The sequence below is a fragment of the Temnothorax nylanderi genome, unplaced genomic scaffold (assembly GCF_030848795.1).
Source record: "Temnothorax nylanderi isolate EJ_2023f unplaced genomic scaffold, tnyl_v1.0 TNYL_tig1146_pilon, whole genome shotgun sequence".
Classification (NCBI taxonomy): Eukaryota; Metazoa; Arthropoda; class Insecta; order Hymenoptera; family Formicidae; genus Temnothorax; species Temnothorax nylanderi.
The window spans coordinates 384-14,636 of NW_027250208.1; the positions used below are offsets into that span (position 1 = coordinate 384).

Genomic DNA, 14,253 nt, shown 5'->3' on the forward strand with positions numbered 1-14,253 from the left:
AGTTCCAATTTTTGATGCAGAGAATGTCAAAAGTATTATTACGCGACAAAATAAGTAAGTTAACAAAATATACATTAGAGGTTCGGTGTATCTACATTGCCCTTTGTCGTGTCTCAATAGACACGAATTCTGTTTTCAAACACGCTTTTTTATGCTTAATATCTACTTCCTTGCTTTATGGAAATTCGAAGTTAATTGTTAAAATGTTTACAATTAATACAACAAGTAATATAACCCCCTTAAACGATACTTTTACAGCAGGTAAAATTAATTTTATCTCTTTGACTGAGAACATATTGAAACTATTCTGCAACCGTATGGATACGAATTTATGTTACCCGAAAAAGATATTGATGTCGCGATAACAAGTTCATCACGAGATGACAATAAGTCCGAAAGTATGACAAATATTACTAATTTATAAATGTGTTTAGTTAGAATCTGTTTTTTATGTATTATAAGTTACATTGCTATTTTACAGTCACACATATAAATCTCAGTGATGCAGCCAATTCGTCTCGCTGTACGACATTTATTTCTAACTTACAATTAGAGAAAAACTGATGAGAATACGAAACCGAGAGTCTTAGAAGAAAGTAATGGAAGAACTCCGGATAAAGGAATGAAAAGCTTGTGGACGGATAAAGTAGAGCAATGCTCCTACTGTTATAACAAATACAAAGATGATTTTAGTTCCAATTGCATAAAAAAGGACGATATCTGGGCTAAAATTGCCTGCGATATGAAACACGAAGGCTATAATTTTGTTGCAGCACAATGCAAGAAAAAATGAATATATGAAGAAGAAGTACTTTAAAAAAATAGACAATATGGGTCCCAAAAGTACTGGTGCAGCACCAGTAAAATGTGAAAACTTCGAGGAACTTGACGAACTGTTTGGAAATAAGCCCAATGTTACCTCCTGTTGCTATAGCAAGCTCATCACGAGATGACAATAAATCCGAAGGTATGACAAATATACTTATTATAAATGTTTATAGTTAAGAATCTGTTTTTTTTTATGAGTTACCTTGCTATTTTACAGTCACACAGATAAATCTTAGTGATGCGGAAGTTAATAAAAAAAGGGCGAAAAAGAGCGAATGCAATGACTCTGAGCGACCTGAAAGTGATGTTTGAAGAAAGAGAAGAAACGAAGAAAGCTAGGCACGAAGAAAAAAAGAAAATTCTTCAATCAAGTACTGATTCTTATGAAAGCATGATGGACAAATGTAAAGCTGTGAGATTTGTTTAATTTGTTTCGTCCGGTTTGTTTATTTTATATAATATATTTATATAATCATAAATTAATTATATATCAGTCAATATAGATTATCAAGAAGATTATTAGAGTACGCATCCAAGAAAAACCATATTGAGTGTTAGTGATTTAAGCATATTTGATTTAATAATTTGTCGTTTTTCTTGGATGGGGAAGAAAAACCGTGAGTTTTTATTTTTTTAATCTGTGCCAAAGATGCGGTAGACTGCGTTAATCCTAAAAATCGCCCGGGTGATCGAAATTAAACTATATTATTTAGCCCGGTATATATTATTTTAACCGTATAATCCTACTTTCTTATATGTATTAATAAAAGTACATTATTATTTCTAAATATTATTTGTCGTACTCAAAGAATTCGCAATATTTAACAAAAATCAAATTAATAAACATAAGGATATTATAATCAATCATCATTACGGTTTAATTCCTCACACAGTGCATCCCGACGTTCATTTCCAACTCGTTTTTCATTTTCACTCTCGTATATAATCTGTTCTTGTTGATTTTCCACTATTGCGTCCATACCTTCTTGTACGTATTCGCGTATTAAATCATCACCAAATCTAGGCATACATTATGCAAAACGCAGCACGCAAGTATTGTTCCGGGTATTAAATCGATTCCGTTCATATCCAAATATTTTAGGCGTCTAAATCGGCCAAATAAGAGAGCAAATGCTCTTTCAATTGTTTGCCTTGTCTGCGAAAGTAGTGTATTAAATTCTCTTGCTGTTTTCTTAAATTTCCTCGATTCATATATGGAGTAATACACCACTTCAAAGTAGGATATGCTTTATCTGCTAAAATAAATTCATCATGTGGAAAATACTTTTCTGGATTTTGACGTATCGAATGATAAATATCAGAATTTCTAAAAATCCTAGCGTCATGTACTGAACTAGGGTATCCCGTATAACAATCTGTGAATTTTAAATTGGCATCGCATATTGCTTGCAGCGTTATGGCGTATTGCATTTTACGATTTATATACGTTTCGGCATCTTTTGATGGCGCTTTAATTGGCACATATGTCCCATCGAGAGCACCTATGACACCATCAATTCTAGCCATAGCTTTAAATTGTTCTTTTATCAATGGAAGCTCCTGTTCTGTTGGCCAATGAATCATTTGAAGTGCCATGACATTTAAAGCTGTCGTAATTCGAACAACGCAGGAAAACAATGTAGATTTGCTTAAATCAAATCTTTCTCCGATCGATCTATTGTCATATAAAAGAACATCAATTTTAAATTATTTCAACCAGGATTTCAACTTAATAAATAATAGTAATAGCTTAAATAAATTAATTAATTAATATATTATATATTATATATTAATTAACAGAGCATTATATATTAATATATAATATATTAATTAATTAATTAATTAATTAATATTATTAATTAATTAATTAATTAAATAAATAAATAAATAATATACAGTATACACTCTTATAATCAAAGAATTACTCGCTTTTGATGTGCAGAAAGAGCGAAAATTCATATATTATGTATAAATAAAAAACAATATATATTTTAGCATACACACAGAAAAATATATACTACCTACAAGTTAATATTACTTACTTCAAGTATTTGATAAGTTCATATATGAGCAAATCTACCATAAAGTCGTCATAAGTATCACATTTACTCAAAACATATTCTAGATCTTAGCAAGTTTAGTACTTGAAACAAGAATATTAACCCTTAAATGCCACCCTGGGGTCCAGCGGACCCCAACCCTTTAGATCGATATATTTTCAAATGTTCCCCCAAAAATGGAGCTCATGCTCCCATTGATGAAAGTTGAGTGATTGACCTACCCGCTTGTACACTTAGCAGTACTCAGTTTACTTAATTTTTTATACTATGTTGAAATTGAAATTTTAACAATATAAGCATTTTATTCTCTTTTCTAAGCCTTGAACAACATTGAAAATAATTTTCATAACTAAATATCAAAAATCAATGAGTAAGGAGACATTTTTCATGCTGGGGTCTTTTAGACCCCATGTGTCATTTACGAGATTCTTGAGAGGTGGAGCATTCAAGAGTTAAATTAATACGAACATTCTGTTTACTTACAATATAGAGTCCACGGAAGAGAAGCATATACTTCAATAAAGATATCACATTTTCTTGAGAGAAGTTTATCCGTTATTTGAATCAAGTAAAAATTTTATTCATCTAGAATAATCGTTTACTTCAAAAAGAATTTGTATTCTTGATGATTACAATTAATATTATTTTTATTTATTTAATTTTCTTTAATTCTATAGTTCCTAAGTGGAATGTAGGTTAGGAGGTTTTCGTGCGCGGTGCGGAGGGGTACAGTTTAGAATATAAAAATTCCTGTCCTCAGGTGGACTCGAACCCGGTTCCTCGTGGTTATGAGTCTGACACTTTATCACTAGGCCACATCTCTGATTATATTCTTAGTGCTGCAGTATCTAGTTTTCATAGAAGTGATTCATTGATTTCAAGTATTTCATATTCTTACCTAAAGAATCAGTAAATATTCAAATCAAGCTTATGTGGTTTTTCTTAGATAAAGTTTACAGAATATACTTGAAATCAATGAATCACTTCTGTCAAAACTAGATACTGCAGCACTAAGAATATAATCAGAGATGTGGCCTAGTAATAAAGTATCAGACTCATAACCACGAGGAACCGAGTTCGAGTCCATCTGAAGACAAAAATTTTAATATTCTAAACTGTACCCCTCCGGACCGCGCACGAAAACCTCCTAACCTAGAAGAATGTTGTTCTATACAGCCAAGTATTTCATATTCTTACCTAAAGAATCAGTAAATATTCAAATCAAGCTTATGTTGCTTTTCTTAGATAAAGTTTCAGAATATACTTGAAAGAAGAATAAATTCTTCTTTTAAGCACATGATGATAAGCTTTTCTAATACTTATGATAAGTATATCTTAAAACTAATATTAAGAAAATATTCTTTGTTGAAGAAAAACTATTACTCAAACCAAATAAAATAAAATGAGTAATTGCTTTTCTTGGCTGTAGAACGATATTTTTCTGTGTGTACCTATAAGAATCTGGCGTCGCTAATAACCATATTATTTCTAATAATTGTTTCTCAGCTGGGACCATTGGTCTCCCAGTTTCACTAGTATTTTTTACTTTCGGACCGATAATAGTAAGTAAAAATTCTGTTAGAATATATGTACATCTATATTGTACGATAGTCAAATACAATAATATTATACGCGAGAAACTATGGTAAGAGTTAGAGCACGCAAGAGAGGGTAGACGTATGTATTCCCGTGTGCGTGGATGTAGCGTGAGTGTAGCGTGTGTGTCACGTGAGTGTCGCGGGAGAGCGAAGCAAATGTACATTACGCTCTCAGAGCTATACAGACTCGCGCAGAGGAAGGAACGTTGATCATTATACTGTATCACTAAGCTAGTATTAAAGAAACTTTTGCTATACTGAAATCACATATTACTCCAAGTATTACCGCATCCACAATCCTTTCATGATAGCAGAGCGTGGTTCTTCTGGTTTGCTTGGGTGATCCAGCATCGGTGTGAGTGGAGTAGAAGTGATAGATAAAAGGAGAGTCCGAACACGAAGGAACGTTCGAGAACACGCAAGAAGACAAAATGGAGAGAAAGGAAATCACGATACCGGTGTTTGATGGAGAAGACTACAGCATGTGGAAGAAAAGAATTACGATGTTTCTAAAGTTAAAACATTGTGATGAAGTGATAACCAGAGCAAAAGTAACAGCAGATAAGGAAGACTGGGATGAGAATGATTTGAAGGCAATAAATTTGATTTATAGTGCCATATCAAATAAACAACTGGAATTTATCTGTGAAGAAACTACAGCTTATAAAATTATAAGAAAATTAGACGAGATGTATTTGAAAGAGTCTACGGCATTACAGATTGTGTGTCGAAATAAATTGGAAAAGATGAAACTAGAGAAGTATAGTGATACAGCAACATTCTTTAGTGATTTCGAAAAATCAGTCAATGAATTGAGAAGCGCGGGTGCTAAGATAAGCGAAAAGGAAAATTGAATTACATGTTGAACACGTTGCCGAGCCAGTATAGTTACATTGGCGATTTAATAGACACATTAAAAGAAGAGGATCAAACAGCAGCATACGTAAAGAATAAAATTCAAATTGCTGAAATGAAAAACAATAACGACCATGATGAAAGAAGATCGAATGTATTTGCGGCAAAGAAGAGTCAAAAGGGAAGCTGCTTTAAGTGTGGAAAACCGGGGCATTTTGCAAGAGAGTGCCAAGATGGAGGCCAAACAGGACACAACGGCGGAACATGGCGAGGCTCAACACGTGGTCGCAAGCCGAGGCAGAGCCGGAAGAGGCAACTACGGCAGAGGACGCAGTAACTTCCGTGGTCAACAAGGAGCGAGCACGAGCGAACAGAGCGGATCAGGCGCGAGCGCATGGATAGCGACGGCACACGCGGCGAAGAGTAACTATAGTCAAGACAGTTTAGGTAACGAAATCCAGTGGTTATTAGATAGCGGGTGTACCGATCATATAATTAATAACGATAATTATTTTGAGAAAAGTATTTGCTTAAAGAACCAGTCAATATTTATTTGGGGGATAATAGATATATAAAGCAACGAAAATAGGGAATGTAGTAAGCTATTTCAACGCGTTTGGTAAACGAAATGAAGTAAATATGAGTAATGTTTTTTATGCCGAAAAAATGAATGCCAATTTAATAAGTTTTGGAAAATTAACAAATAACAATACGATTATTTCAAAGGGAAATAAAGCAAAAATAATAGATGAGAATAATAAGTTAATAGCTGTAGCATACAAGGAAAATCGAACTTACAAAATAACAAGTACTTTGAAATACGGAGAAACGTTAGTAAATACAGCCGACAGTAATAATAAGAATATCATGAGTTCGAAGGAGAAATGGCATAGAATGTTAGGACATGTAAATTTCGGCTACCTAAATACATTATGTAAACAGCAGTTATTAGTGGGCATTCCAAGCGAACTTGAATCAGAGTTTATGAAATGTAAGACTTGTATTGAAAATAAGATGCATAACTTGCCATTCAGTAACAATAGAACAAAAGCAAAAGATATTTTAGAAATTATTCATACTGATGTATGTGGTAGCTTCAAAACAGCGGGTTTAAGAGGAGAAAAATATTTTGTGTCGTTTATTGATGATTATAGTAAAATAGCTCAAGTTTACTGCATAAAATCTGAAGATGAAGTATTTGATTGTTTAATTCAATTTATTAATGAATCTGAAAATTTAACTGAAAAAAGAGTAAAAATATTGAGATGTAATAATGGCACAGAATATTTAAATAATCGCTTCTACAAATTTGCAAAAGAGAAAGGAATAATTATAAACAATTGTCCAGCGTACGTACATGAACTGAATGGTACAGCGGAAAGATTTAATAGAACAATAATGAACATGGCACGTTGTCTATTAGCAGAGGCAAATGTACATAAAAGATTTTGGCCAGAAATAATCTGTGCAGCGACTTATTTAAAAAATCGTACGTTAGCTAATACTATAGAAAAGAAAACTCCGTATGAAATATTTTTCAAGAGAAAGCCAAATGTAGAAAATTTACGATTGTATGGTAGTAAATTTTTGTAAAAAGACCTGAACAGTGTAGAGACTCTAAATGGGACAAAAAGGCAGATATGGGTATCTTATTGGGTTATAGCGATGTGGGATATAGAGTTCTTGTAAATAATAAAATAATAGTTGCGAGACACGTTGATATTGTAGAAAGAGACGTAAAATGTATTGGTATTGAGTATAATCATGATGACACTGAAAGCAACGCTAGTCTAGATGAAAGTTTAAGTGACAATGTATTCGAAAGTGAGAACGAAATCAAAGAAAAGAAAAATAAAATAAAAGGGGAAGGTACTGAAAAGTTAGAGTTAGAGATTCCACGTAGATCTACACGCGACAGAAAAGGTCCAATAAGATATCCAGAAAACAGTTCTAGTAATATTTATGTAAATTATTGTAGAGTAGATACTCCATATACATTTGAGGAGGCGTTGAATAGTAATGATTGTGAAAATTGGATAAAAGCTATGGACAAAGAAATAGAAAGCTTAAAAGAGAATAAGACATGGGAGCTAGTTGATAAACAACAAGGTAAAAAGGTCTTAGATGTAAAATGGGTATATACAAGAAAGTCCGATGATACGTATAAAGCTAGGTTAGTCGTGAGAGGCTTTCAACAGACGAATGTAATTGACGACATATACGCCCCTGTAGCAAAACCCTGGCGAAAATAGAAAGTTTCATAAGCGTTTGTTAAGCGTTTACGTGAGCGTTTGCGGGAGTTTGTTGAGCGTTTAGAATCGGTCAGTAAAACGTTTAAAAAGCAGAAATTGCAACGCTTTAGCGTTTGAAAGACATTTGTAAAGCGTTTTGAAAGTTTGCACAGCATTTTTACAGCGTTTGCACAGCGTTTACGGGAGTTTGTTGAGCGTTTGAAAACGGCCAGTAATTTGTTTGAAAAGCGTTTGAAAAGCGGAAATTGCATCGCTTTAGGGTTCTTCTTGCGGTCGAAGAATAATTAACTGTGATTGGCCAATTCTTACGACTTACGACCTACAATACATCCATTGTAGACCGGGCCTAAAACATTTAGAGATCCTCTGTTAATAAGTCGAAAGCGTTTGCTTTCATCATTGGAAACTGCATGCAGCCTCTATTGAGCGTTTAACAGGCGTTTACTCTTGTCGTTAGAAGAAACGGCGGAAAGAGCGTTAAATGTTAAAATCTGCTTTTCGCCTCGCAGAGGGTCTGCTTATATTCGCGGCTGGATGTATTTTAAATGCGAGAAAGATGCGCTGCCTAGCGGCATTGTTAGAAAAACGTTGTTGAACGGAAGGAAAACGCTTGTCTTACGGCGCCGGATAAAGCGTTTCTTAAGCGTTCTCAAACCGTTTGCACAAACGCCCTACAATTCGCCGCATTAGAAGAGCATTTGCTGAGCAAAGGGGAAAACGCTTGTCTTACGGCGTTGGGAAAAGCGTTTGATAAACGTTTGTAAAGTCTGACAGCAAACTCTCTATACGAAGTTGTATCAGCGTTCACTAAGCGTTCTCTGAAAAGCGTTGGCTTAGCATTACAGAATTTTCACGAAACGTTTTATACAGCGTTTGATAAGCGTTCCGAAAGCGTTTACAACCCAACAGCGTTGTGTAAGTGTTCTTACAACGTTTGAAAGCGTATAAACGCTCAGAAAATCCTCACCAAACGTTTGTCAACGCTCTATAAGGCTTCTTATTTTCGCCAGGGAAACTCAAACTTTAAAAATTATGTTGTCTTTTTGTTGTCAATCTGGTTTAATTATAGAACATATGGATGTAGTTACAGCATTTCTTAACGGTAAAGTAAGCTCAGAGGTATATGTCAGTCAACCTAAAGGTTACAATGATGGAACAAATAGAGTTTGTAAATTGTTAAAAGCGTTATACGGACTACGAGAAAGTCCAAGAGCGTGGTATGAGTGCCTCGATGAATATTTAACAGGATTAGGATTTAAAAGAAGTAATGTTGATTATTGCCTATATACTTTTGGAGAAGGAATAGAGGCTATATATCTATTAATTTATGTCGATGATTTGTTGATATGCGGTAAAAGCAAAAGGAAAATTCAGAGTATAAAAAGGCTTTATTAGAAAAGTTTAAAATGAAAGATTTAGGTGAAATTAAAGAATATCTTGGTATTAATGTAGAGTATGATTATCGAAAATGCGAAATAAAATTAAGTCAAACTAAGTATATAGAGTCATTAGCTAATAAATATCAATTACAGAATAGTAGATTATATAGTACTCCAATGGAAACGAATCTGAAAATTGAAAAGGCTGAAAATTGCGAGTCAGATATTAAATATAGAAATTTGATAGGTGCTTTACTATATATAAGTTCGAGTACAAGACCTGATGTAAGTCATAGCGTAAACTATTTGAGTAGATATCAGAATAGTTATAATGAGACACATTGGAAATATGCTTTGCGAGTATTGAAATACTTATATTTAACAAAAGACTTGAACTTGCAGTATAAGAGAAATGAAAACTGCGATATTATAGATTGTCATGTAGACGCAGATTGGGCTGGCGATAATGTAGATAGAAAGTCTACTTCTGGATATGTAATTAGGTTATTCGGAAATGTAATTGATTGGAAATCGCGGAAACAAAAGTGTGTAACAAAAGCTTCTACTTATGCTGAGTATGTAGCACTATCTGAGGCAGTTAGTGAAGTGAAATTTATACGAGAGTTGATAAGAATTTTTAATGTAAAATTGAGTGACCCTGTAAAGATATTTGAAGACAATTCTGGAGCGATTAACATTGCGAATTATGGAAATTTCACAAAAAATTCAAAGCATATAGAAATACATTATCATTATGTACATGAAAGTGTGAAAGAAAACTTGATTGAAGTATGTAAGGTTGTTTCGGATGAGAATATTGCGGATATATTTACTAAGGCACTGTGTAAAGAAAAGTTTGAAAAATTTAGAATGTTAATGAATATCAGGTAAAGAGAATAGGAAAGCGTACAATATAAAGTAAGGAGGCGTGTTAGAATATATGTACATCTATATTGTACGATAGTCAAATTCAATAATATTATACGCGAGAAACTATGGTAAGAGTTAGAGCACGCAAGAGAGGGTAGACGTATGTATTCCCGTGTGCGTGGATGTAGCGTGAGTGTAGCGTGTGTGTCACGTGAGTGTCGCGGGAGAGCGAAGCAAATGTACACTCGTGGACAGAAAGGTTGTCCGACTTATACACCCGTATTCATACTATGAATACGGCTCAAAGTCGGACAACCTTTCGGACAACCTTTCTGTCCGCGACTATACATTACGCTCTCAGAGCTATACAGACTCGCGCAGAGGAAGGAACGTTGATCATTATACTATATCACTAATTGTAAGCTAGTATTAAAGAAACTTTTGCTATACTGAAATCACATATCACTCCAAGTATTACCGCATCCACAATCCTTTCACATTCAAAAGTTTCACGCGTTATTCTAAAGTTTGACTGAAATTGTTTGTTAGTAAAATAATGAATGGTTTGTTCAACGTAGTCTTGGATGCGTCGGGCCTTCTTCTTCTTTTTCTTTGAGGAAAGTGTCAACAAAATTTCAGTTTTACTGTCAGATGATAAATCAGAATCAAATAATTCGTAATTGGACAAAAGGCTCCTTCCCATTAATATTGCCATGACAATGATTGCTTTTTTAGCAATCTTTTCTCTGTCGTTACTCATGTTTTCTTTCGTGCCGTGTATAACAGTTTGCTAAAAAACATTAAAATATTATATTTTTTGCAACATATTCTACATATTCTTGCTTTGGTTGAAACTACGTTTTAAGTCCATAAGTAACCCATACAGCACAGAAGCTTGCAGTCACATTGCAGGAACGTTAAAACAACGTTTCTGCAATGTGACTGCAAGCTCTGTACTGTATGAGAATGGCGCGTTGGTTTGCTAAGACGAAGAATTGTACATACGTTAAATTCAATCGAATAATATTATTAGGCAACCAAGATCCAATCTTAACCGTTTAACGGCGTTTTTCCTTAGTTAAAATATTTTACAAAACATGGTGTTTATTTAGATCGACCCAATTGGCAAGTAAATGGACAGCCGTGACAGAACGTTATACCTACTAATTATACTTGCAAATTGTGTCGATCTAAATAAACACCATTTTTGTTGAATAATATTGGCGGATAAAACTCTTATTTTTCGTTTAAAATATTTTATTTTATCTTTTAAAAAATATATTTATTTATTTATATCTACAATATGAAATATGTATTTTATATTTTATAAAATTAAATTAAAACAATATAAATATAAATAATAATAACAACTAGTATAATTCTCTCATTTACTTGTAAATATTATTATATATTCACTATATTATTCAATTAACGCTCGAATCTAGCGAATAATATATATATATATATATATATATATATATATATAATGTAAACAAGACTGATGCAACTATTAAAATTATATTAACGTACATACAAGTTTTTCGCAAATGTTTTCCAGTCGTAAATTTTACATTAAATTAAAAAAAAATTATTATAACAATTTTTAATAATATATAATATAATTACAAATACATTTTCATATGTTACATTTTTCATTCAGTCGCACAATTTGTATTTTATAAATAACTGTCTAAGATAATGATTCAGATAATATGACGATAATTATACCTCTAACAAATTTGTATTACGCGATAAAATTTTACTCCATGATCGTTCATAAACTTTGAGGTGTTCTCCGACGTAAATATGTCTCTAAGGTAAAATGCCCAATACTTGGACAGATTTTTTGAAAAAAAATTTAACCTCGTTATTTCAAAGCCAAAATATCGTTAATTTAATATTTTTTCGATTCCCACATATAATTTGCATATTTAAGAGACAATTTAAAAAAAAAATGGTTTAAATAGAGCTTTTAAACATTAATTAAACTTGATTTTAAAACGTGGTTATATACTGGAGTAGTTGGACAACCATTTTTAGTTGACGTAAAACTAGGACACTTTAAAACCCATAAGTTGGACAATGTTCCAATACTTGGACACATTCGAACCTAATAGTTGTACAATACTTTAATACGGGATATCAATTAGGTAAATGAAGTTGATAATAATGATAAAATAATAGAAATAGAAGTGATAAATGCACATACATTCTAGTATTCATTTTTTTTTTAATTTTATTATTTTAGTACAAAAATAATGCACTTAAGAACAATAAAGAAGTTACGTTACATTAACAAAAATAACATTTCATACAGTGGAATCACATTTTTCTTTTTTTATTTTAATTTTTGTTTGTAAAAACTCCATTTCCTCTAGAATTAATGAATTTTCCAATTCAGCTAATTCGGCATTCACTTTCTGGAGCCGCTCTGTTAAGGGACCAACATTTTCTTTGCTGTTTTCCGATTTGATTGCCTTCTTCAAATTCTGTATTTGTAATTTAAGTTCTTTCTTTTTTTGTATTTTTTTCTTCTTATTTTCATTATATTGCTTCACAATAGTTGTTTCTTTGTCTCTTATTGTTTCCGCCTTTTCCCTTTCTTGTTTGTTCAATAAAATTTGTTGCCCTTTTTCTTTTTTTTCTGCTTCTTTCTGTTGCATCGCTATCAACAGGTCGTCAACAACAGCCACAGTTGGGGTATTTTTAGATGTACTTTTTTTTCTCTTCTTCGTAAACGTAGGTACAGGGAAAAATTCTTGTAGCTTAGGTGATATTTGTATATCATTTTTACTTCCACCTGAAATGAGAAAAAAAATGTAATTAAATGCAATTTTCGATTAAAAAATTGAAAATGCTTTGAAAATACTCACAAGTACTTGAGTTAGATTCTTCGTTGATGCTTAGGTGACTGTTATTGTCATTTATGACATTTATAGAATTGTGTTTGCTTAATACAGAAGTTCCAAACACAGGACTAGTTTTTTCTAAGGTATCAGTCTGTACAGGAGCTTTAACAGAATCATGAGAGTCTTCTTGCTCTGTATTTACAGTATTCTCAGACTCATTGGTACCTTCGGAAGTTATCGTGAAATCCAGAACCTCATCTATAAATAAGAAAGTTTTTATTAGAAAATAATTATGTATACAATATATCTTTTTACAAAAAGAAATTTTTACAAACCTTTGTTTGATATATTCAAACAATGAGAACTACTTGATTCTCTATTCGAGTCACTATTAAACTCTTCACTGTCAGTCTTATCCAAGTCATCTTTATTTTTTTCTTCCGGTACAAGTTGACTGTCAACTAGAAAGAGATATTTACTTAGTATACTTATAATTTATTATAAATAGTATTATATAATTATTATTATTACTATTATATAATTTATTATAAACAAAATTGAACAGACCTCTGGTATCTGCGCTACTTAGGGAGCTGTCGCTGCTCATAGTCACATCATCAACATTTATTGCTATAACTGTGGCTGTTACACGATTGCCCAGTTCATCGTACAACTGAATTAACTCTGCTACTGGCAATTCTGCTAGAGTATTTTGTTCGATGCTTGGAGTTATAGCATAACTCATGTCCAATGAGTTTTCATCCGCTGCGTTGATAACAGACAAGTCCAGCTGGTTGTCGGAATGACTTGAAGCATCAAGCATGGTTTCATCAGTTGCTCCGGATGCGTTATTAGTTGCCATACCAATCAAATCAGCATTTGGTATTGGTTGATCAGCTGGTAATGAATTGTCAACTGTTAGAGCTTCATTTGAAGATACATCATGCATTTCTATACAAATAGAAAATCAAATTAGATGCTGTATATATACATATAGATAATTAAAAAAGCTTACTCACCACTACATAGTTTTTTCAGCTTAAGCCAAGATTCATATAATGCCACATATTTCACATCACCATTCCATTTGTTTTCTGATTCAGCTTGTTTGAAAGACTCTATGATATCCGGAGAAATAACATTTTTTCAAACATAGCTAAAAGTTCTGTATTCTTTATGATACTGTCTTGATCTGAATTGTTGGTTGAATGTAGATTAATGCTTGCGTCTTTCTTCTTACTCTTCTTGCTTAAAACATTATAGTTAACTGCATCAGGATATATATAATGGATGGATATAAGCCACAGGCTCTAAAACCATTTTTAACAGCGTCAGTGAGATCATACGATTCCAAGGCCATTTTTAAAACTGGAGCAAACATATGTTTCTTAACATCAACAACATTATTGTCGATTCTCCATTGACGTAACACTTTTCTATAAGAATCCTTCAGTGGATGGAAGACAGCAACATCTAATGGTTGTATGATGTGTGTGGCATTTGGATAGAGCACTACTAGTTCTATAAGATGCTCTTTGCAGAACTTAAGTAGTGGTAGCGTC

General features: G+C 32.7%; 1 protein-coding gene and 1 pseudogene across 2 annotated transcripts; both read right to left on the reverse strand.

Moving 5' to 3' along the window:
* Nucleotides 1–1,688: 1,688 nt before the first annotated feature.
* On the reverse strand, nucleotides 1,689–10,991 carry LOC139786783 (putative nuclease HARBI1; annotated as a pseudogene).
* Nucleotides 10,992–12,052: 1,061 nt separating this feature from the next.
* LOC139786777 (uncharacterized) lies at nucleotides 12,053–13,825 on the reverse strand. 2 transcript variants are annotated; one of them, XM_071725895.1, is made up of 5 exons: nucleotides 13,711–13,825; nucleotides 13,259–13,642; nucleotides 13,027–13,152; nucleotides 12,716–12,949; nucleotides 12,053–12,642 (listed from the first exon to the last, which is right to left on the reverse strand). In XM_071725895.1, exons 2-5 carry the CDS (start codon nucleotides 13,638–13,640, stop codon nucleotides 12,152–12,154), a joined length of 1,233 nt encoding a protein of 410 aa, XP_071581996.1. In that variant the 5' UTR covers nucleotides 13,641–13,642; nucleotides 13,711–13,825; the 3' UTR covers nucleotides 12,053–12,151. The 2 variants fall into 2 exon arrangements, with proteins under 2 accessions (XP_071581996.1, XP_071581997.1); XM_071725896.1 differs by having other exon boundaries at nucleotides 13,259–13,588; nucleotides 13,711–13,818.
* Between the last annotated feature and the right edge of the window lie 428 nt (nucleotides 13,826–14,253).

What these genes read in the sequence shown, in the direction of transcription:
- LOC139786777 (XM_071725895.1), bottom strand. Translation starts at nt 13,640, where the DNA reads ATGCATGATGTATCTTCAAATGAAGCTCTAACAGTTGACAATTCATTA. An exon ending in AAGTAGCGCAGATACCAGAG is followed by an intron (nt 13,153 to 13,258) that starts GTCTGTTCAATT and finishes ATCTCTTTCTAG; the next exon opens with TTGACAGTCAACTTGTACCG. An exon ending in TTTGAATATATCAAACAAAG is followed by an intron (nt 12,950 to 13,026) that starts GTTTGTAAAAAT and finishes TCTTATTTATAG; the next exon opens with ATGAGGTTCTGGATTTCACG.